This window comes from Oncorhynchus kisutch, unplaced genomic scaffold (genome assembly GCF_002021735.2).
Source record: "Oncorhynchus kisutch isolate 150728-3 unplaced genomic scaffold, Okis_V2 scaffold1247, whole genome shotgun sequence".
NCBI lineage: Eukaryota > Metazoa > Chordata > Actinopteri > Salmoniformes > Salmonidae > Oncorhynchus > Oncorhynchus kisutch.
In genome coordinates, this window is record NW_022263192.1 from 47,451 (window position 1) to 68,423 (window position 20,973).

Consider the following 20,973-nt stretch of genomic DNA (forward strand, 5'->3'; position numbering starts at 1 on the left):
CGCTACTGGCTCCAGCTCCTTACACCTCTCTCTGACAAAAAGAAACAGCGAAAGGGAGAGAGGGCGTATGAAAGAGAGCCGATGAGAATGGTACAAACCCGAACAGCTTTGTGTGTCACACTCGAATACATCGCATCCACAGCTATGACCTAGGCGCGGATCGTCGCTCTCAAGACAAGCGCAACATCAGAGAGAGCAATTACGCATGGTTCTGATAGAGAATGAATGAGAAGCTGTATCCAACAATTCCAAAACGCCCGGTTGGTCTCATTTTTCTACCATTTAGAGCAACAACTGGATTACCATAAGGGAGCGACGAGAACGGAGCACAGTAGCAACAACGTCTTTACAATTGAGGAATAAAAGATTTTGCTCCAATAATTGAATAATTTACTTTTCATCAAAACACAAATATTTGTATGTTTTTGGAGGTGTATTTCCAAGGACACATACATTAAAGCACGGATAGCCGTCATTAGGTCCACTCGGATTTGATCATATTGACACTTTATTAGTTATCCTGATGGAAACTGCTTCAAAAGCTCGTCGGCTATCCAATGTGTCCACGGCATCTAACGTGTCCAATGTGTCCACGTCCAGCGCTGGGACTGAGGTAGGACAGAGCGATGTGCAGATTTGGGGGGACAGACCTTTACCTGTCGACTACCTTGGTGACATCTCGATCCTGGATGACGGGAGATGGTCTAACTCTAGCGTGAAGAAACATCACCACAAGCACAACCTGAAGCACCGCTACGAACTGCTGGAGACACTGGGGAAAGGGACATACGGCAAAGTGAAGAAAGCCATCGAGAGACAATCCGGCAAAGTGGTGAGTTTTAGACAACGACTAACCGCCAATGAAACGTGTGTGACAGTTGGAACTTGGTGGGTTACAACAAGTGAATAACACGATTATAATGAAGGTCTTACGTTCTTACGTCACGTAAGAACATCAAAAAGCAGCGTCAAAAAACACTAAATATAGTGTGATGTGTTGGTGTTTCTTTGATAAATATTCATAAACACTCCTATGTTCATGGCGTGTCAATCGGAAATCCCTTGAATTCCCTGATGAGGCCACGTGGGATTTCAGCTTTCCATTTCCAAATCCATTTAATAATGCACCTTGAACCACCGTCCCTGTAGCCATGACATGTGAATTATAGAGATATTTCAGGTATTTTGTTGACTAGTACTAAAATAGGTCTAGTGGGTTACTCAACCTCTGTACTGTGTGAAGAGACAGTGGGAGGGGGAGGGAGATACTGAGGGTATTATTTGACCTCTGGTCACCCCCTGGCTGGGCAACTAGAACTTTCCAAGTGTGAGGTATGCAGGAGGAAAGTAGACAGTCTGCTGTGTGTGTCTCCTCGTTCTGACTAACACCTAGGTGTGAAGGAAGCAGAGGCTCTTGGAGGGGTTACGTGTGGGGTGCACACACACACAAAACACAAGCCCACATATATATATATATATATATATACATACATACACACATACACGACGAGAGCTTCTCACTTGGTCGCTGTATTGATGAGGTACCTATTGACTTTAAACTGTATGAACAGTGGAGAGAGAGAGGGATGGGGGGGCTACATTCTCAATGGTTATCCTGTATAGCCAGGAAGAGAAGACACCACAGAGCCTCCTAAACATTACCCGTCTGTGTGGGGGCTCTGTCAGGCATAGAAATGCCTCCCTGTCCATGTCTAAGAGGTCTGGAGACATGCCTGCTTCAGGACACCCTGCTTACTAGACAGGGAGAGAAAGGATGAGCCAGTGACTGAACACACACTCACACAGACAATACAAACAGAAGTCTGGAAGGGATTTTTAGGCCGGGGTGACTCATTGAGATTAGCTGCTATAAAACTACCATACAAGAGTATTCAGTCTCCTGGCTGCTACCGTACAAGAGTATTCAGTCTCCTGGCTGCTACCATACAAGAGCATTCAGTCTCCTGGCTGCTACCATACAAGAACATTCAGTCTCCTGGCTGCTACCGTACAAGAGCATTCAGTCTCCTGGCTGCTACCGTAAAAGAGCATTCAGTCTCCTGGCTGCTACCGTAAAAGAGCATTCAGTCTCCTGGCTGCTACCGTAAAAGAGCATTCAGTCTCCTGGCTGCTATTGTAAAAGAGCATTCAGTCTCCTGGATGCTACCGTACAAGAACATTCAGTCTCCTGGCTGCTACCGTAAAATAGCATTCAGTCTCCTGGCTGCTACCGTAAAAGAGCATTCAGTCTCCTGGCTGCTACCATACAAGAACATTCAGTCTCCTGGCTGCTACTGTAAAATAACATTCAGTGGGACTTTGAGTCAGTCAATTATGATACACACGGTTGAGTCGCCGTGTGTCTAATCTGTTGTGTCTATCTGACTGAACATTTGTGTACCCACCCTGAACCTTTTTCCCCACTAGAGACATAAGACACAGTCATATGGTGGAGGGTTGAGAGAGCCTTTAGATTGAATGTTGTGTAATTATGCAGCTTTCCCTGGTCGGGTCTAGTCTGGTAATGTTATGAAAGCAGTGAGAGGCGCAGGTTGATAGGGTCAGCCAAGCAGCAGGAAGGGAACACTTCTATGTTGACCTGTCAGGGGACTCTGTGTGAGTGTGTGAGTGTGTGTGAGTGTGTGTGTGTGAGTGTGTGTGAGAGTGTGAGTGTGAGTGTGTGTGTGTGTGTGTGAGTGTGTGAGTGTGAGTGTGTGTGTGTGAGTGTGTGTGTGTGAGTGTGTGTGAGTGAGTGTGAGTGTGTGTGTGAGTGTGTGTAAGTGCCTGTGTTCTGCGCCAGCTTCTCTGGATAGATAGGTATTTCAGAGACAGGTCTAAGGAGAGAGAGACAGAGATAAGGGGGGGGGGGGGGGTTGTACTAGCCGGGCTAGTCTGGTGTATACTTCACAATAAACCCCCAGTAGCTTCTCTCCTCTCCAAGCTGGGCTAGTCTGGTGTATACATCACAATAAACCCCCCAGTAGCATCTCTCCAGCTGGGTTAGTCTGGTGTGTACACCACAATACAACCACCAGTAGCATCTCTCCTCTCCAGCAGGTTTAGTCTGGTGTGTACATCACAATAAAACCACCAGTAGCATCTCTCCAGCTGGGTCAGTTTGGTGTGTACATCACAATAACCCCCCAGTAGCATCTCTCCTCTCCAGCTGGGTTAGTCTGGTGTGTACATCACAATAAACCCCCCAGTAGCATCTCTCCAGCTGGGTTAGTCTGGTGTGTACATCACAATAAAACCACCAGTAGCATCTCTCCTCTCCAGCTGGGTTAGTCTGGTGTGTACATCACAATAAAACCACCAGTAGCATCTCTCCTCTCCAGCTGGGTTAGTCTGGTGTGTACATCACAATAAAACCACAAGTAGCATCTCTCCTCTCCAGCAGGGTTAGTCTGGTGTGTACATCACAATAAACCCCCAGTAGCTTCTCTCCTCTCCAGCTGGGTTAGTCTGGTGTGTACATCACAATAAACCCCCCAGTAGCATCTCTCCTCTCCAGCTGGGTTAGTCTGGTGTGTACATCACAATAAACCCCCCTGTAGCATCTCTCCAGCTGGGTTAGTCTGGTGTGTACATCACAATAAAACCACCAGTAGCATCTCTCCTCTCCAGCTGGGTTAGTCTGGTGTGTACATCACAATAAAACCACCAGTAGCATCTCTCCTTTCCAGCTGGGTTAGTCTGGTGGGTACATCACAATATACCCCCAGTAGCTTCTCTCCTCTCCAGCTGGGTTAGTCTGGTGTGTACATCACAATAAACCCCCCAGTAGCATCTCTCCCGCTGGGTTAGTCTGGTGTGTACATCACAATAAACCCCCCAGTAGCATCTCTCCTCTCATCATTCTCATCAACCCTGTGTTTACCATTATCTCTAATGACCATGCTGTGAATAGCAGCACCTGCTATGGTGAGCCTCCTTTCCACTCCACTGCACTGATGCAGGGCATAGCCTTTCCCTAATTTCTTCATCAAACAGCCTGCTTGTAAACCAACACACCTGGTTCCTACCACAGACAAAGCCCTGGTCTGTATCTGTGACAGCTCTTCTTCTTCTCTTATAGCCCGAGGCTAAAGAGCACACATGAACAAACGAGCACGCACGCACGCAAGAACATGCACACCCCCTCACATACGCACGTATGCACGCAAGAACACGCACACCCCCTCACACACACACATGCGCATGCACGCAGACACACACACACACACCCCTGCCCCGCCCCCCCCACTTAGCCCAGTCAGCCAGCTGTTGTATGGCCCAAATGGTGGTTGTGACTAACGATCCATAACCCTGGGCTGGAGGGGTAAGGGTGTGTCCGTCCTGTCTACCCAGCTGTACAGTAGGCAGGGATCACCATTCACTATCACCACAATAGACTATTCATGAGTTCAGAACTGCATCCCAAATGGTACCCTTCGGTCCAAAGTAGTGCACTATGTAGGGAATAGGGTGCCATTCGGGACGGAAACTAGATTTGGACTGTAATTAAGGAAGGACTTATAGTTCTGTTCTCTGTATTGCCTTTATTAACTTATAATACGCAACCCACATTCTACACTCCGTTTATAACCCATTAAAAACACTAATAATATTCAACTGTACCCACATTCTACACTCTGTTCATAACCCATTAAAAACACTAATAATATTCAACTGTACCCACATTCTACACTCTGTTCATAACCCATTAAAACACTAATAATATTCAACTGTACCCACATTCTACACTCTGTTCATAACCCATTAAAACACTAATAATATTCAACTGTACCCACATTCTACACTCTGTTCATAACCCATTAAAACACTAATAATATTCAACTGTACCCACATTCTACACTCTGTTCATAACCCATTAAAACACTAATAATATTCAACTGTACCCACATTCTACACTCTGTTCATAACCCATTAAAACACTAATAATATTCAACTGTACCCACATTCTACACTCCGTTTATAACCCATTAAAACACTAATAATATTCAACTGTACCCACATTCTACACTCCGTTTATAACCCATTAAAACACTAATAATATTCAACTGTACCCACATTCTACACTCTGTTCATAACCCATTAAAACACTAATAATATTCAAGTTGGACACTTAACCATAACACATGATTTGTAACCATAACACATGATTTGTAACCATAACATATGGTTTGTAGACATAACACATGATTTGTAACCATAACACATGATTTGTAGACGTCCAAGGCACCATTGTTTTTAAACCATGTTGAGTCTAGAGGCAGACGTCACTCTGTTAGGAAAGTGTAAATCCAAGGTACCACATACAGGACATTACCAATACTAATATCATATGATGTAATAGAGTCTTATCAGAATGTTACATAATGTTCTGATACTGCTTCTGCCAGCCTGCCACTATGTCTTCTGGAAAGGGGGGAATATTTCACTTCACTTGTCTGCATCCCATATGGCAACCTATTCCCTATATAGTGTACTACGTTTGACTAGCTCTGGTATAAAGTAGTGCACTAAATAGGGAATAGGGTGCCATTTGTGACACATATTTTGTCAAAGGTGTGATTAAACTCTTCTCCCTAAAAAGGAGTGAAGGAGGATATGGTGCCATGAGTGACGCAGGGAATTAGGAAGTACATCTCACTGGAACTTCCTGTCCCTGTCGGCTGACTCATAACCCACTTCCTGTATTCCTAATCCTTTCTATTTTGCCTATTAAGCCTTAACACCCCCCCCCCACACACACACACACACACAGAGAGAGAAGCACAACCCTTCAATTGAGCCCACTGCTATGGTGAACCCCGCAAATGACCTTAAAGCAGTCACAGAGATAGGGTCTACATAACCACTGTGCTGGGGATATTTCCTGTCCCATTTAACAAGGCTAATGTCATCCCACTGTGTTCATTATGAGTTTGCCGTGTGGAACCAGCATGGTCTGTCTGAGATACTGTAGAGCAGAGGTTCCCAACTCCAGTCCTCCAGTACCCTCAACAGTACACAACAAAACACCTGATTCCTCATTGAGGGCGCACACGCGCACACACACACACACACACACACACACACACACACACACACACACACACACACACACACACACACACACACTGAGCTGTGTAAAATGGAACATCTATTTGTATCTAACCTCATTTAGCATCTGTTGTCTCCAGTGGGCTGGCTGCGTGTCCTTCCATAAACCTAGTTTCTCTCTTCAAGGTTGTGGTAAAACTTCACCATCCATCCTCTCCGCCTCCTCCTCTGAGAGAGAGAGATATTCTTGAGGGTCTTGGCCCAGTTAGAGACACAGCCAGGTTATTTTCCACTACCAGAGGACGGGACACTGCTTATGAGCTTTATTGTGAGAACTAGAACAATCAAAAGTTTATGAGCACATAAGAGCAAAATAATATTTCTTTCCTCTCGCAAGGGACTGGACAAGTTTTACGACTCTTACAAGACCTGAAACAATAAACATAAGTATAAAAGTGAAATGACCACACATAAGTGAGAATATACCACACAGATAAACAATGAGACATCAGTGGAGAGCCATGAGACTGGCAATGGAGAATAATACTCTGTTGACGACCTGAGACCTGCACCATGCTGCCCTCTGTTCTCACTGACACAGGGGTTTATAATACTCTGTTGAAGACCTGAGACCTGCACCATGCTGCCCTCTGACACAGGGGTTTATAAAACTCTGTTGAAGACCTGAGACCCGCACCATGCTGCCCTCTGACACAGGGGTTTATAAAACTCTGTTGAAGACCTGAGACCCGCACCATGCTGCCCTCTGACCTCTGACCTCACTGACACAGGCGTTTATAATACTCTGTTGAAGACCTGAGACCTGCACCATGCTGCCCTCTGACCTCACTGACACAGGGGTTTATAATACTCTGTTGACGACCTGAGACCTGCACCATGCTGCCCCTCTGACCTCTGACCTTACTGACACAGGGCAGGATAAGCCAGAGACAGTTCTACTAAACGCTGAGCTTTTGTATTGATCCAGTATTGATCATCTGTTTGTCTCCCGTGACAGATGATAACATTTAAACGTCTGTGACTGTCATCGGGTCCAGTCAAAATACAAGGGTCACTCCAATACAACATGTTCACAGTGGACTCAGATAACTGTGTGTGTGAAGTAATCTGCAGTCACGCTCTAATCAGTGATCACGCTTCTGTTGTGTGACCTGTGTGTGATGATGTGGTGTTCTCTCTCTCTCTTCTGCCAGGTGGCCATTAAGTCCATCAGGAAGGAGAAGATCAAGGATGATCAGGACATGGTTCACATCCGCAGAGAGATCGAGATCATGTCCTCCCTCAAACACCCTCACATCATCTCCATCTACGAAGGTAGGTCTGAGAGAGAGATGGGGAGAGAGAGATCATGTCCTCCCTCAAACACCCTCACATCATCTCCATCTACGAAGGTAGGTCTGAGAGAGAGATGGGGAGAGAGAGATCATGTCCTCCCTCAAACACCCTCACATCATCTCCATCTACGAAGGTAGGTCTGAGAGAGAGATGGGGAGAGAGAGATCATGTCCTCCCTCAAACACCCTCACATCATCTCCATCCATCCCCCCATCTCCAGAGAGATGGGGGGGGAGAGAGAGAGACAGAGAGAGAGAAGGAGAGAGAGGGAGAGAGAGAGAGATGGGGAGAGAGAGACAGAGGGAGAGAGGCAGCACAATTAGACCCAACCAAATCATGAGAAAACAAAAAGATAACTACTTAACACATTGGAAAGAATTAACAAAAAAACAGAGCAAACTAGAATGCTATTTGGCCCTACACAGAGAGTACACAGCGGCAGAATACCTGACCACTGTGACTGACCCAAAATTAAGGAAAGCCTTGACTATGTACAGACTCAGTGAGCATAGCCTTGCTATTGAGAAAGGCCGCCGTAGGCAGACATGGCTCTCAAGAGAAGACAGGCTGTGCTCACTGCCCACAAAATGAGGTGGAAACTGAGCTGCACTTCCTAACCTCCTGCCCAATGTATGACCATATTAGAGAGACATATTTCCCTCAGATTACACAGATCCACAAAGAATTCGAAAACAAATCCAATTTTGAAAAACTCCCATATCTACTGGGTGAAATTCCACAGTGTGCCATCACAGCAGCAAGATTTGTGACCTGTTGCCACGAGAAAAGGGCAACCAGTGAAGAACAAACACCATTGTAAATACAACCCATATTTATGCTTATTTATTTTATCTTGTGTCCTTTAGCCATTTGTACATTGTTAGAACACTGTATATATATATAATATGACACTTGTAATGTCTTTACTGTTTTGAAACTTCTGTATGTGTAATGTTTACTGTTAATTTTTGTTGTTTTTCACTTTATATATTCACTTTGTATGTTGTCTACCTCACTTGCTTTGGCAATGTTAACACATGTTTCCCATGCCAATAAAGCCCTTGAATTGAATTGAATTGAGAGGGAGAGAGAGGGAGAGAGAGAGAGAGAGATGGGGAGAGAGAAAGAGAGATGGGGAGAGAGAGAGAGGGGGAGAGAGAGAGAGAGACAGAGAGAGAGACAGAGAGAGAGAGAGAGATGGGGGAGAGAGAGAGAGACAGAGAGAGAGAGGGAGAGAGAGGGAGAGAGAGAGAGAGAGGGAGAGAGAGAGAGAGAGAGAAAGAGAGAGAAAGAGAGAGACAGAGAGAGAGACAGAGAGAGAGACAGAGAGAGAGAGAGAGAGAGAGAGACAGAGAGAGAGAGAGAGAGAGACAGAGAGAGAGAGAGAGAGACAGAGAGAGAGAGAGAGACAGAGACAGAGAGAGACAGAGGGAGAGAGAGAGGGAGAGAGAGAGAGAGAGAGAGACAGAGAGAGACAGAGAGAGAGAGAGAGACAGAGAGAGAGAGAGAGCAGGGAGTGTGTTCATTTGTTTGCCTTTGCACATACTGCACTGTACAGCGAATCAGAAGGGAACATTGGACAGATTCCACTGAAGATTCCTCATCCCTCTGTCTCCACTATCGCCAAGTCCAACATCTGTGGATGTTTACTATGATGTTGGCTGCTTACGTAGGAACAGGGAACACACATGACTGAGAGACCAAGTGTAACCCAAAACAAACCCAAATAACACTCAAATAGCAACACATGATGTCATAACGTAGACTTGTATTTGTATTTTAAGGACATCTGTCTGGATAATTTGAACATTTGAGTATATTTGGGTGTGAAGGCCATCAGTGTCTTGTTGCCTTGCTGGTGTGTGTCTCTCATTGTGAAACCACAAAGGTTCTGTGAGGGCAGCCAGCAGTACCATCTCTGTGTTCTGTACAGTATCTGTCATCAACTATACAACAGAGTCTTTAAAGGATGAATACTACATGTGTTTATTGTTGTGGTTTGGACCGAGCCCAGAAAGCCCTAGAAACACACTTTATAAAGTTTATACAGCCAAGCCCCGGTGTCACCCGAATAAGAGAGAGAGCAGGAGGAGGGAGAGAGAAAGAGAGGGGAGAGAAGGGAGAGAGAGAGGAGGGATAGAGAGAGAGAGAGAGAGAGAGAGAGAGAGGAGGGGGAGAGAGGACAAAGAGAGGAGGAGGGAAAGAGGAGGAGGGAGAGAGAGAGGAGGAGGAAAGAGAGAAAGAGAGAGAGAGAAAGAGAGAAGAGAAGAGAGAGAGAGGAGGACGGAGAGAGACAGGATGAGGGAGAGAGGAGGAGAGAGAGAGAGAGAGGATGTCTTTGGACCCCCAGTATTTTGGGGCCTGACCGGTCTCATTCATTAATCTCTATGTTTAGACTAGAGGGGAGAGGGCCCACCTCTCAGAGTCCACTAGCCTGTATTTAATAGGGATGAACTGAACTAGCTAGGTAATTACACTGAGGAGTGACTGGAGAGGACTGCCATAGGTCGCAGCTAGCAGACAGACTGAAGGCCACACACACACACACACACACACACACACACACACACACTGGAACCAGCCCCCTGTAGTTTTCTGGTTTCACAGCAACAGCAGCAGATTAAGTCGCCAGGAGTCAGAGAAAGTTCAGGTTCAGTCCTGGCTAGCCAGCCCACAACCAGCACTGTAGGGATCCTTCCTTAGATGTCAAAATACTGTCTAACACAAACATGATAAATGATGAATAAAGTTGTCACCTGACCAATATAAATACCCTTTATTTTATCACAAAAATGGTCTACAGTGGTCGGTCCGTGGGGATTTTCCAGGAGCTCTGGACCTGAGTCAGAGTTGTTATTGTGCAGAGCCATGTAGTGTAGAAGGAGAATAGACAGGTCCTCTGACAGCCTAATACGACTGACAGGCTACTGTCGCTTAGCTCCAGGTCAGGCACAATGGAAAGAGTTCAGGATCTGGGAGAGGAGAGGGGGGAGAGAGAGACAGAAGGAGACAGAGAGAGACAGAGCGAGAGAGGGAGAGAGAGAGAGAAGAGGTGAGAGAGACAGAAGAGGACAGAGAGAGAGAGAGAAAGAGAGACAGACAGAGACATTGAGAGAGATAGAGTGGTGAGAGAGTGAGGAGAAGAATTGAGAGAGACAGCGAGAAAGAGGTGAAGAGGTGAGAGACAAAGAGCGAGAGAGGAGAAGAGGTGAGAGAGTGAGGGGAGAAGAGGAGAGAGAGGGAGAGAGAGACAAATGGAGAGAGAGAGAGAGAGAGAGAGACAGATAGAGAGGAAAAGAGGAGAGAGAGAGTGAGAGAGAGAGAGAGAGAGACAGAGAGAGAGAGAGAGAGAGACAGAGAGGGAGAGAGAGAGAAGAGGTGAGAGTGACATACAGGGTTTATTAACAGGGTTAGAGGTGTGTGATACACTGACCACTCTCTCTTTTAGTGATCTTACATAATACTGACACTTGCCTTACGCACACAGGATGGAAGAACCAACACACACACATCACCCACTATCCTCCTACTGTTCTCACCAGAAGGTCTACCAACATGACTTCTACCAACTGTCCTGGGTGAGGACATGACTCAGATATCACAGTGTTCCTCAACTATATCAGGGTAGAACAGTGTCCCTATTCTAAACAGTTAACAGCAGTATAACACAACAATGTGAACAGTATCAGAGACCTCGCCGTTGAAGCACAGAAGCAAGATCCCCAGTCGTGCTAAATTGGTGACAGTATGTCTCTCTGTATTCTGGATTTACTCCAAAGGGCCCCATTGTTGAAACTGTGGACCCGGTGGGCCCTGGTCAAAAGTAGTGTTCACTATATCTGGAAATAGAGGGCTATTTGGGATGCAACCTGAGATGGGTTTGCTGATTTCAAACTCCTCCCATCCTGACGTTGTCCTCTGTGTATGTCCTTGTGTCCAGTGTTTGAGAACAAGGACAAGATAGTGATCGTGATGGAATACGCCAGTAAGGGAGAGCTGTATGATTACATCAGCGAGCGACGGCGGCTGAGCGAGAGAGAGACACGACACTTCTTCAGGCAGATTGTTTCCGCCGTGCACCACTGTCACAAGGTAAGAGATGCGCTGATCTGAGGTCAGTTTTACTCTCTTCTGTATGGTAAAGGCTAGGACCTGGGGAAGGCTGAGCTGATCCTAGGTTTGTGCCCTAAGCCAATGGACATTTCTACAAGGAAAAGCTATGCAGCTGTCCCAACCCACACACATCCATTCTGTAGTTGGAAACCAGAGTTAAAGGGTACAGTACCCTACAGCAGACCAGAGTACAGTACCCTACAGCAGACCAGAGTACATTACACTACAGCAGAGCAGACCAGAGTACATTACCCTACAGCAGACCAGAGTACAGTACCCTACAGCAGACCAGAGTACAGTACCCTACAGCAGACCAGAGTACATTACCCTACAGCAGACCAGAGTACAGTACCCTACAGCAGACCAGAGTACAGTACCCTACAGCAGACCAGAGTACATTACCCTACAGCAGACCAGAGTACAGTACCCTACAGCAGACCAGAGTACAGTACCCTACAGCAGACCAGAGTACAGTACCCTACAGCAGACCAGAGTACAGTACCCTACAGCAGACCAGAGTACAGTACCCTATAGCAGACCAGAGTACATTACCCTACAGCAGACCAGAGTACAGTACCCTACAGCAGACCAGAGTACAGTACCCTACAGCAGACCAGAGTACAGTACCCTACAGCAGACCAGAGTACAGTACCCTACAGCAGACCAGAGTACAGTACCCTATAGCAGACCAGAGTACATTACCCTACAGCAGACCAGAGTACAGTACCCTACAGCAGACCAGAGTACAGTACCCTACAGCAGACCAGAGTACAGTACCCTACAGCAGACCAGAGTACAGTACCCTACAGCAGACCAGAGTACAGTACCCTACAGCAGACCAGAGTACATCCCCCTACAGCAGACCAGAGTACAGTACCCTACAGCAGACCAGAGTACATTACCCTACAGCAGACCAGAGTACAGTACCCTACAGCAGACCAGAGTACAGTACCCTACAACAGACCAGAGTATAGTACCCTACAGCAGACCAGAGTACAGTACCCTACAGCAGACCAGAGTACATTACCCTACAGCAGACCAGAGTACATTACCCTACAGCAGACCAGAGTACATTACCCTACAGCAGACCAGAGTACAGTACCCTACAGCAGACCAGAGTACATTACCCTACAGCAGACCAGAGTACATTACCCTACAGCAGACCAGAGTACATTACCCTACAGCAGACCAGAGTACAGGTACCCTACAGCAGACCAGAGTACAGTACCCTACAGCAGACCAGAGTACACGTACCCTACAAGCAGACCAGAGTACATTACCCTACAGCAGACCAGAGTACAGTACCCTACAGCAGACCAGAGTACAGTACCCTACAGCAGACCAGAGTACAGTACCCTACAGCAGACCAGAGTACAGTACCCTACAGCAGACCAGAGTACATTACCCTACAGCAGACCAGAGTACAGTACCCTACAGCAGACCAGAGTACAGTACCCTACAGCAGACCAGAGTACAGTACCCTACAGCAGACCAGAGTACATTACCCTACAGCAGACCAGAGTACAGTACCCTACAGCAGACCAGAGTACATTACCCTACAGCAGACCAGAGTACAGTACCCTACAGCAGACCAGAGTACAGTACCCTACAGCAGACCAGAGTACATTACCCTACAGCAGACCAGAGTACATTACCCTACAGCAGACCAGAGTACAGTACCCTACAGCAGACCAGAGTACAGTACCCTACAGCAGACCAGAGTACATACCCTACAGCAGACCAGAGTACATTACCCTACAGCAGACCAGAGTACATTACCCTACAGCAGACCAGAGTACATTACCCTATAGCAGACCAGAGTACATTACCCTATAGCAGACCAGAGTACATTACCCTACAGCAGACCAGAGTACAGTACCCTACAGCAGACCAGAGTACAGTACCCTACAGCAGACCAGAGTACATTACCCTATAGCAGACCAGAGTACATTACCCTACAGCAGACCAGAGTACATTACCCTATAGCAGACCAGAGTACAGTACCCTACAGCAGACCAGAGTTAGCTCACACAATAAGACACATAATTTCCCTTCTGTGCCCATGTAGCAGCCCATCCCCCACCCTCCCCTTCCCTCAGGCCCTCTCCACCTCCAGGTTGAGTGCTGTTCCCTGGGGAGACAGAGAGAGTGTTGGCCCTTTGTCCTCCACAGTCCCTACAGCTGGTGGCTATGACTGATGTCATTACTGTAGGTCCTGGTGGAGTGATGTCATATACCCAGCTGGGAGAGACTGAGGGTGCATCCCAAATATAGTGCACTACTATGGGCCCTGGTTAAAACAAGTGTGCACTGCAAAGGGAATAGGGTGCCAGCTGGGAGAGGATGACTGACGGATAGGGCTGGCTACAGCTGCTGCTGACATCCTGGTGAGGGAGTTGTCGGGGGCAACCGTGACATCCTGGTGAGGGAGTTGTCGGGGGCAACCATGACATGGTGAGGAGGGAGGAGCCGGACATAGAGATACAGTAGGTTAGGAAAGGGCAGCGCTGCTGTGACAGACGGAAGGAAGTGTGGCAGAGTATAGACTTCCCCTGCTTCCTCCCTACAGATAGAGAGACGGGGAGGGAGGGAGGGAGAGAGAGAGAGAGAGGGAGGGCGAGAGAGCGAGAGGGAGGGCGAGAGAGAGAGAGAGAGAGAGAGAGGGAGAGAGAGAGAGAGGGAGGGAGGGAGATAAAGAAAAGCGAGAGAGAGATAAAGAAAAGCGAGAGAGAGAGAGAGAGACAGAGAGAGAGAGAGATAGATAAAGAAAAGCGAGAGAGAGAGGTCGGACACATCTTTCTTTGAGCACATCTGCCTTCCATGGTTAAGTGAATTATCAACACACAGTGCATGGTCAAACTGTTCACGTGGGTCTTCTGGTTCATATTGAACCATGACCGCACTTCCTGTCACTGGCTGAATTCCAAATGGCACCCTGATCCCTACATGCACTGACTACTGCACTCATTACGACCTGGGCCCATGGGGCTCTGGCCCGAAGTAGTGCACTATGTAGGGAATAGGATGGCGTTTGAGATGCGGATCCTGTGTCCCACATGTTTAACAGCTGTTTAGTGTGTCACCCAACAACACCAGAGATGTACTTTATGTCATTGAGATCAATTAAACATGCTACATTTATATAGAACATGTGCCACTTGAAAATAACCATCGCGGATGAGCTCACCAAACATAGTAGACAAAAGACAGGTGCGCAAGTGTGTGTGTACGTGGGCGTGTGTGTGTACGTGGGCGTGTGTGTGTACGTGGGCGTGTGTGTGTGTACGTGGGCGTGTGTGTGTACGTGGGCGTGTGTGTGTACGTGGGCGTGTGTGTACGTGGGCGTGTGTGTGTACGTGGGCGTGTGTGTGTGTACGTGGGCGTGTGTGTGTACGTGGGCGTGTGTGTGTACGTGGGCGTGTGTGTACGTGGGCGTGTGTGTGTACGTGGGCGTGTGTGTGTGTGTGCGCAGGTGTGTGTACGTGGGCGTGTGTGTGTGTACGTGGGCGTGTGTACGTGTACGTGGGCGTGTGTGTGTGTACGTGGGCGTGTGTGTGTGTACGTGGGCGTGTGTGTGTACGTGGGCGTGTGTGTGTGTGTGCGCAGGTGTGTGTACGTGGGCGTGTGTGTGTGTACGTGGGCGTGTGTGTGTACGTGGGCGTGTGTGTGTGTGTGCGCAGGTGTGTGTACGTGGGCGTGTGTGTGTGTGTGTGTACGTGGGTGTGTGTACGTGTACGTGGGCGTGTGTGTGTGTGTGCGCAGGTGTGTGTACGTGGGCGTGTGTGTGTGTACGTGGGCGTGTGTGTGTGTGTACGTGGGCGTGTGTGTGTGTACGTGGGCGTGTGTGTGTGTACGTGGGCGTGTGTGTGTGTACGTGGGCGTGTGTGTGTGTACGTGGGCGTGTGTACGTGGGCGTGTGTGTATGTACGTGGGCATGTGTGTGTGTACGTGGGCGTGTGTGTGTGTGTGTGTGTGTGTGTGTACGTGGGCGTGTGTGTGTGTGTACGTGGGCGTGTGTGTGTGTGTGTGTGTAAATGGGTCACAGTTTAATTAGACTTGTTTTGTCTTTGTAGAACGGAGTGGTGCACAGGGATTTAAAACTGGAAAACGTGCTGCTGGATGAAAACTGTAATATCAAGGTAAGACCTTTGACCCCGTAGAGATGTCCATCTCTTGTCTTTCATATGCTGTATTTCAACACAGCATCTTAGCGATAGGAACAGTCTCTTTACAGGTGCAATCAGGGATCTGCGAGTCTTATCCAAGGGTCATTTAACGTTGATTGTCATGCTCTTCGCTCCTCCAGATTGCTGACTTTGGTCTGTCCAACCTTTACCACAAAGACGAGCTCCTTCAGACGTTCTGTGGCAGCCCTCTGTACGCCTCACCAGAGATCGTCAACGGCAGGCCCTACCATGGTCCAGAGGTACACACACACACACACACACACACACACACACGGTAAGACACGAATAGCCCACATGGCAGTGAACAAGGGAAATCCTTCTCTTCACTTCTGATCTGTGTCATTCTGAAACCCAGAGAGTCTTATTTCAGACCTGCTGGACTGATCCTGCTGTACATCATACTCTCTCTGAGGCTCATGGAAATAAGACACAAATCTAAACTCCCGGGTTCTCACCAGTGGAAAATCCCCAGAACAAATTCCCTATAACAGTTGGATAAGGGAAACACTGAAGGGAACCCCCATCCCAAAAAGTGCTCTTGCTCCTCTGGGTTTGTCCTTAAGCTGACAAGTGAAGGTAGTGAACACCCATTCCTGTCTTGGAGGAAGTTTACTCACACACACACACACACACACACACACACACACACACACACACACACACACACACACACATCCTGTCAGGCCCAGCCAGCCAGGCTTCACAGCCACTTCCCCAACAGCCAGCCCAGGTCAGCTCACTCATCTGAAAGGAGTCTCAACATGTTACCAAACATAGACCCAGAATGACTATGACTCCAGGAGTCCCATCATTTCATGAGACATTAGGAGCCGCCCCTCTCCCACCCTACAGTAAATCTGACATAATGACCCCTACACCAGCTGACCCTGTCACCCCTCCTCTACTCCCATCTCCTTTAGCTTCCTGAGAAAAGCCTTTCCTCGGTTTGACACAGCTGGTCAAAGAGGCCGAGACCGACAGAGTCCAAGCCAACAATCACAGCTCTATATTCACGCACGCACGCACACACGCAACCACTGAGGTTATGGAGTCAGGGGAGTAGACTTCCCCAGAGACTAATCGTCCATTGTTTCCCAGCTAGCTGTGATTTACAGAACACTGTGATTCCTGGAGATTATCTCAGCTAATCAGAGAATACGGCCCGTGTCCCAAATTAAACCATGTTCTCTATGAGCCCTGGTCACTACATAGGGAATATGCTGTCATTTGGGCCGAAGCCTAAGGTCTATACCTCAGAGCCAAAGGCAACCTCATCAGAACAGAACCCAATCACTTAAGTCACAGACCTTGACATGGCTTTTACAACAGCAATCAGTGTGCAAAGAACGGAGTGTTTGGAGAAGATACAGAATCTTGTTATTCTTTCTGTTAAAACACATTAAAGGGCCATTATCTTAGCCAGCAGACGGGTGTGAAAACAGTAGGAAGTATAACCATGACAAACCAACAGTAGTAAATCAGCAGCCTTGAGGTCTGTGTGCTACTGAGGCCACCATACAAGAACGCTATGGACAGTATTGTAACTACCAGCGTGTTGTGTTTCCAGGTAGACAGTAGTGTTTCCAGGTCGACAGTATTGTAACTACCAGCGTGTTGTGTTTCCAGGTAGACAGTAGTGTTTCCAGGTAGACAGTAGTGTTTCCAGGTAGACAGTAGTGTTTCCAGGTAGACAGTAGTGTTTCCAGGTAGACAGTAGTGTTTCCAGGTAGACAGTAGTGTTTCCAGGTCGACAGTATTGTAACTACCAGCGTGTTGTGTTTCCAGGTAGACAGTAGTGTTTCCAGGTAGACAGTATTGTAACTACCAGCGTGTTGTGTTTCCAGGTAGACAGTAGTGTTTCCAGGTAGACAGTATTGTAACTACCAGTGTGTTGTGTTTCCAGGTAGACAGTTGGGCCCTGGGAGTTCTTCTCTACACCCTGGTCTATGGGACCATGCCCTTCGATGGGGAAGACCACAATAAACTCATCCGCCAGATCACCAACGGAGAGTACAGGGAACCTACACAGTCCTCAGGTACTAGTTTAACTCTGTTGCTGTGTCCTCTTTCTTTCTCGCGCTGTAGCTGTCTTCTCTCTCTTTCTGTAGCTGTCTCCTCTCTCTCTTTCTGTAGCTGTCTCCTCTCTCTTTCTGTAGCTGTCTCCTCTCTCTCTCCCTCTCTCTGTAGCTGTCTCCTCTTTCTTTCTTTCTCTGTAGCTCTCTCCTCTTTCTATCTCTCTCTGTAGCTGTCTCCTCTCTCTCTCTCTATAGCTGTCTCTTCTTTCTATCTCTCTCTGTAGCTGTCTCCTCTTTCTTTCTCTCTCTGTAGCTGTCTCCTCTTTCTTTCTCTCTCTGTAGCTGTCTCCTCTTTCTATCTCTCTGTAGTGGTCTCCTCTTTCTCTCTCTCTCTCTGTAGCTGTCTCCTCTTTCTTTCTGTAGCTGTCTCTTCTTTCTTTCTCTCTCTGTAACTGTCTCCTCTCTCTGTAGCTGTCTCCGCTCTGTCTCGCTCTGTAGCTGTCTCCGCTCTGTAGCTATCTCCTCTCTCTCTCTCTCTCTCTCTGCAGCTCTCTTCTTTCTCTCTAGCTGTCTCCTCTCTCTTTTGTAGCTTTCTCCCCTCTCTCTCTGTAGCTGTCTCCTATCTTTTGTAGCTGTCTCCCCTCGCTCTCTGTAGCTGTCTCCTCTTTCTCTCTCTCTCTGTAGCGGTCTCCTCTTTCTTTCTGTAGCTGTCTCCTCTCTCTCGCTCTGTAGCTATCTCCTCTCTCTCTCTGTAGCTCTCTCCTCTCTCTCTAGCTGTCTCCTCTCTCTTTTTGTAGCTGTCTCCCCTCTCTCTCTGTAGCTGTCTCCTCTCTCTCTCTCTTTAGCTGTCTCCTCTCGCTCTCTGTGTAGCTGTCTCCTCTCTTTTTGTAGCTGTCTCCCCTCTCTCTCTGTAGCTGTCTCCTCTCTCTCTCTCTCTTTAGCTGTCTCCCTTCTCTCTCTCTTCAGCTGTCTTCCCTCTCTGTAACTGTCTCCTCTCTCTCTCTTTAGCTATCTCCTCTCTCTCTCTCTGTGTAGCTGTCTCCTCTCTCTTTCTCTCTGTTTGTCTCCTCTCTCTCCTCACTGTCTCCTCTCTCTCTCTCTCTCTTTAGCTGTCTCCTCTCTCTCTCTCTTTAGCTGTCTCCCTTCTCTCTCTCTTCAGCTGTCTTCCCTCTCTGTAGCTGTCTCCTCTCTCCGTAGCTGTCTCCTCTCTCTCTCTCTGTAGCTGTCTCCTCTCTCTCTCTCTGTAGCTGTCTCCTCTCTCTCTCTCTGTAGCTGTCTCCTCTCTCTCTCTCTCTCTCTGTAGCTGTCTCCTCCCTCTCTCTGTAACTGTCTCCTCTCTCTCTCTGTCTGTTAAATAATGCCATAGATTGTTGCTAAAGTCTCTGTCCGCCTCACCTTCCACTCTCTCCCAGATGCTCGTGGTCTGATCCGCTGGATGTTGATGGTTAATCCGGAGCGTCGAGCCACGGTGGAAGACATCGCCAACCACTGGTGGGTCAATTGGGGCTGGAAGACCACTGTGTGTGACTGTGACATCCAGAAGGACAACAGTGGCTGCATCTCTTCTCCAACGCTAGCACGCTTTATCGACTGGCAGAACCGCACCACAGAGTCACCCAGGGTGGCGCTGGTCAAGCCTCCCCGCTCGGAACACCCCGCCGTACCCCCCCATGCTGGCCGCCAGCGCCTGAGGAAGTCCAGGAAGGAGAATGATAGCGGAGCGCTCCACCATCACACCGCGTGGGAAGACAAAGACAAACCAGGACTGAAGAGACCCAAGGGGATCCTGAAGATGCATGTGTCTGAGCAGAGGTCCCACAGCCTGGGGGAGATCGAGCTGAGTCGCTCCCTGCACTTCCACGAGGGAAGGGAGCTGCTCTCCAGCCCCGAGAGAGATGAGGAGGAGGACGATGATCAGGATCGCCTGGGGGTCTCGCCGGCCAAGATGGTGCCCACCCTCCCCAAGAAGGGCATCCTGAAGAACAACCAGCAGCGGGAGTCTGGCTACTACTCCTCCCCGGAGCGCAGTGAGTCCTCTGAACTGCTAGGGGGCAGCACCTCCATGGCCCCACCCGCCAGCTCACCAACAAAGAGGTCCATGGGGAGAAAGGGCATATTGAAGCGTAATGGGAAGTACGGCAACTCCACTTCCTTCCACAGTGGCTTGTCCAATATGAGCTTCCCACGGAGAGACTCCGGGGGACTCGGGCCTCTCTCGCAGCCAGAGTAAACCCTCCAGTATTGTCTGTGAGGAGATGGGTCTCTCCAGTGTTCCCCCCTTAATGGGAATGGATTGGTCTCCCTCGTCCCCGCAGCCACACGTCAGGGCCTGTATGTCGGCTGAGGATCTACTCCAGCTGGCAGGCTTCAGACGGGGCCTCCAGACGGCTGCAGGGGGGCTCCATGGGGGGAAGGTGGGGACCCGAGGGACACCAGGGTCTCCTGGTGACGACGGCAGCTTCTCTCTGCTAGGGGACATGGATGATATGACCCAGGTCTACCAACACACCCTGGACATCAGCAGCAATCTGACCTAGAGGAGGTGGAGTTGGGAGTTTGGAAGGGAAGGGACATGGGAAGGACAGACACACACTTGAACCCTCATTTCTGGGTTAGGACTGGCCAGGTGTGTTGTGAACTGGGCATCCCAGCCACCTTAATGTACTGAATCTACCCTCTCAGAGACAGTGCTGCTGTAAATCTTTATATGTTCAATAGAGCTAAATAAATATTGTGTTGTATGTCATTCAGAGTCACAAACCATGCTGTGGTGAAGCTCAATGTAATAGACAGTCAGGACTACTGTTCATGTTATCTCAATGTAATAGACAGTTAGGACTACTCAATGTAATAGACAGTCAGGACTACTGTTCATGTTATCTCAATGTAATAGACAGTTAGGACTACTGTTCATGTTATCTCAATGTAATAGACAGTTAGGACTACTGTTCATTTTATCTCAATGTAATAGACAGTTAGGACTACTGTTCATGTTATCTCAATGTAACAGACAGTTAGGACGACTCTCAATGTAACAGACAGTTAGGACTACTGTTCATGTTATCTCAATGTAACAGACAGTTAGGACTACTGTTCATGTTATCTCAATGTAATAGACAGTTAGGACTACTGTTCATGTTATCTCAATGTAACAGACAGTCAGGACTACTGTTCATGTTATCTCAATGTAACAGACAGTTAGGACTACTGTTCATGTTATCTCAATGTAACAGACAGTCAGGACTACTGTTCAT

General features: G+C 48.0%; 2 protein-coding genes across 2 annotated transcripts; both read left to right on the plus strand.

Moving 5' to 3' along the window:
• Positions 1-51: 51 nt before the first annotated feature.
• On the plus strand, positions 52-19,901 carry LOC116365466 (NUAK family SNF1-like kinase 1; the record flags this gene model as incomplete). Its single annotated transcript, XM_031818083.1, has 7 exons — positions 52-832; positions 7,263-7,383; positions 11,345-11,496; positions 15,591-15,656; positions 15,824-15,943; positions 17,608-17,740; positions 19,132-19,901. Coding segments are annotated over exons 1-7 (1,671 nt in total), but the record flags the coding sequence as incomplete, so codon positions are not given.
• An 8-nt stretch (positions 19,902-19,909) lies between these two features.
• On the plus strand, positions 19,910-20,322 carry LOC116365469 (NUAK family SNF1-like kinase 1). The gene has a single exon (XM_031818087.1). The coding sequence runs from the start codon at positions 19,975-19,977 to the stop codon at positions 20,254-20,256; it is 282 nt and encodes a 93-aa protein (XP_031673947.1). The 5' UTR covers positions 19,910-19,974; the 3' UTR covers positions 20,257-20,322.
• The last annotated feature ends 651 nt before the right edge of the window (positions 20,323-20,973 follow it).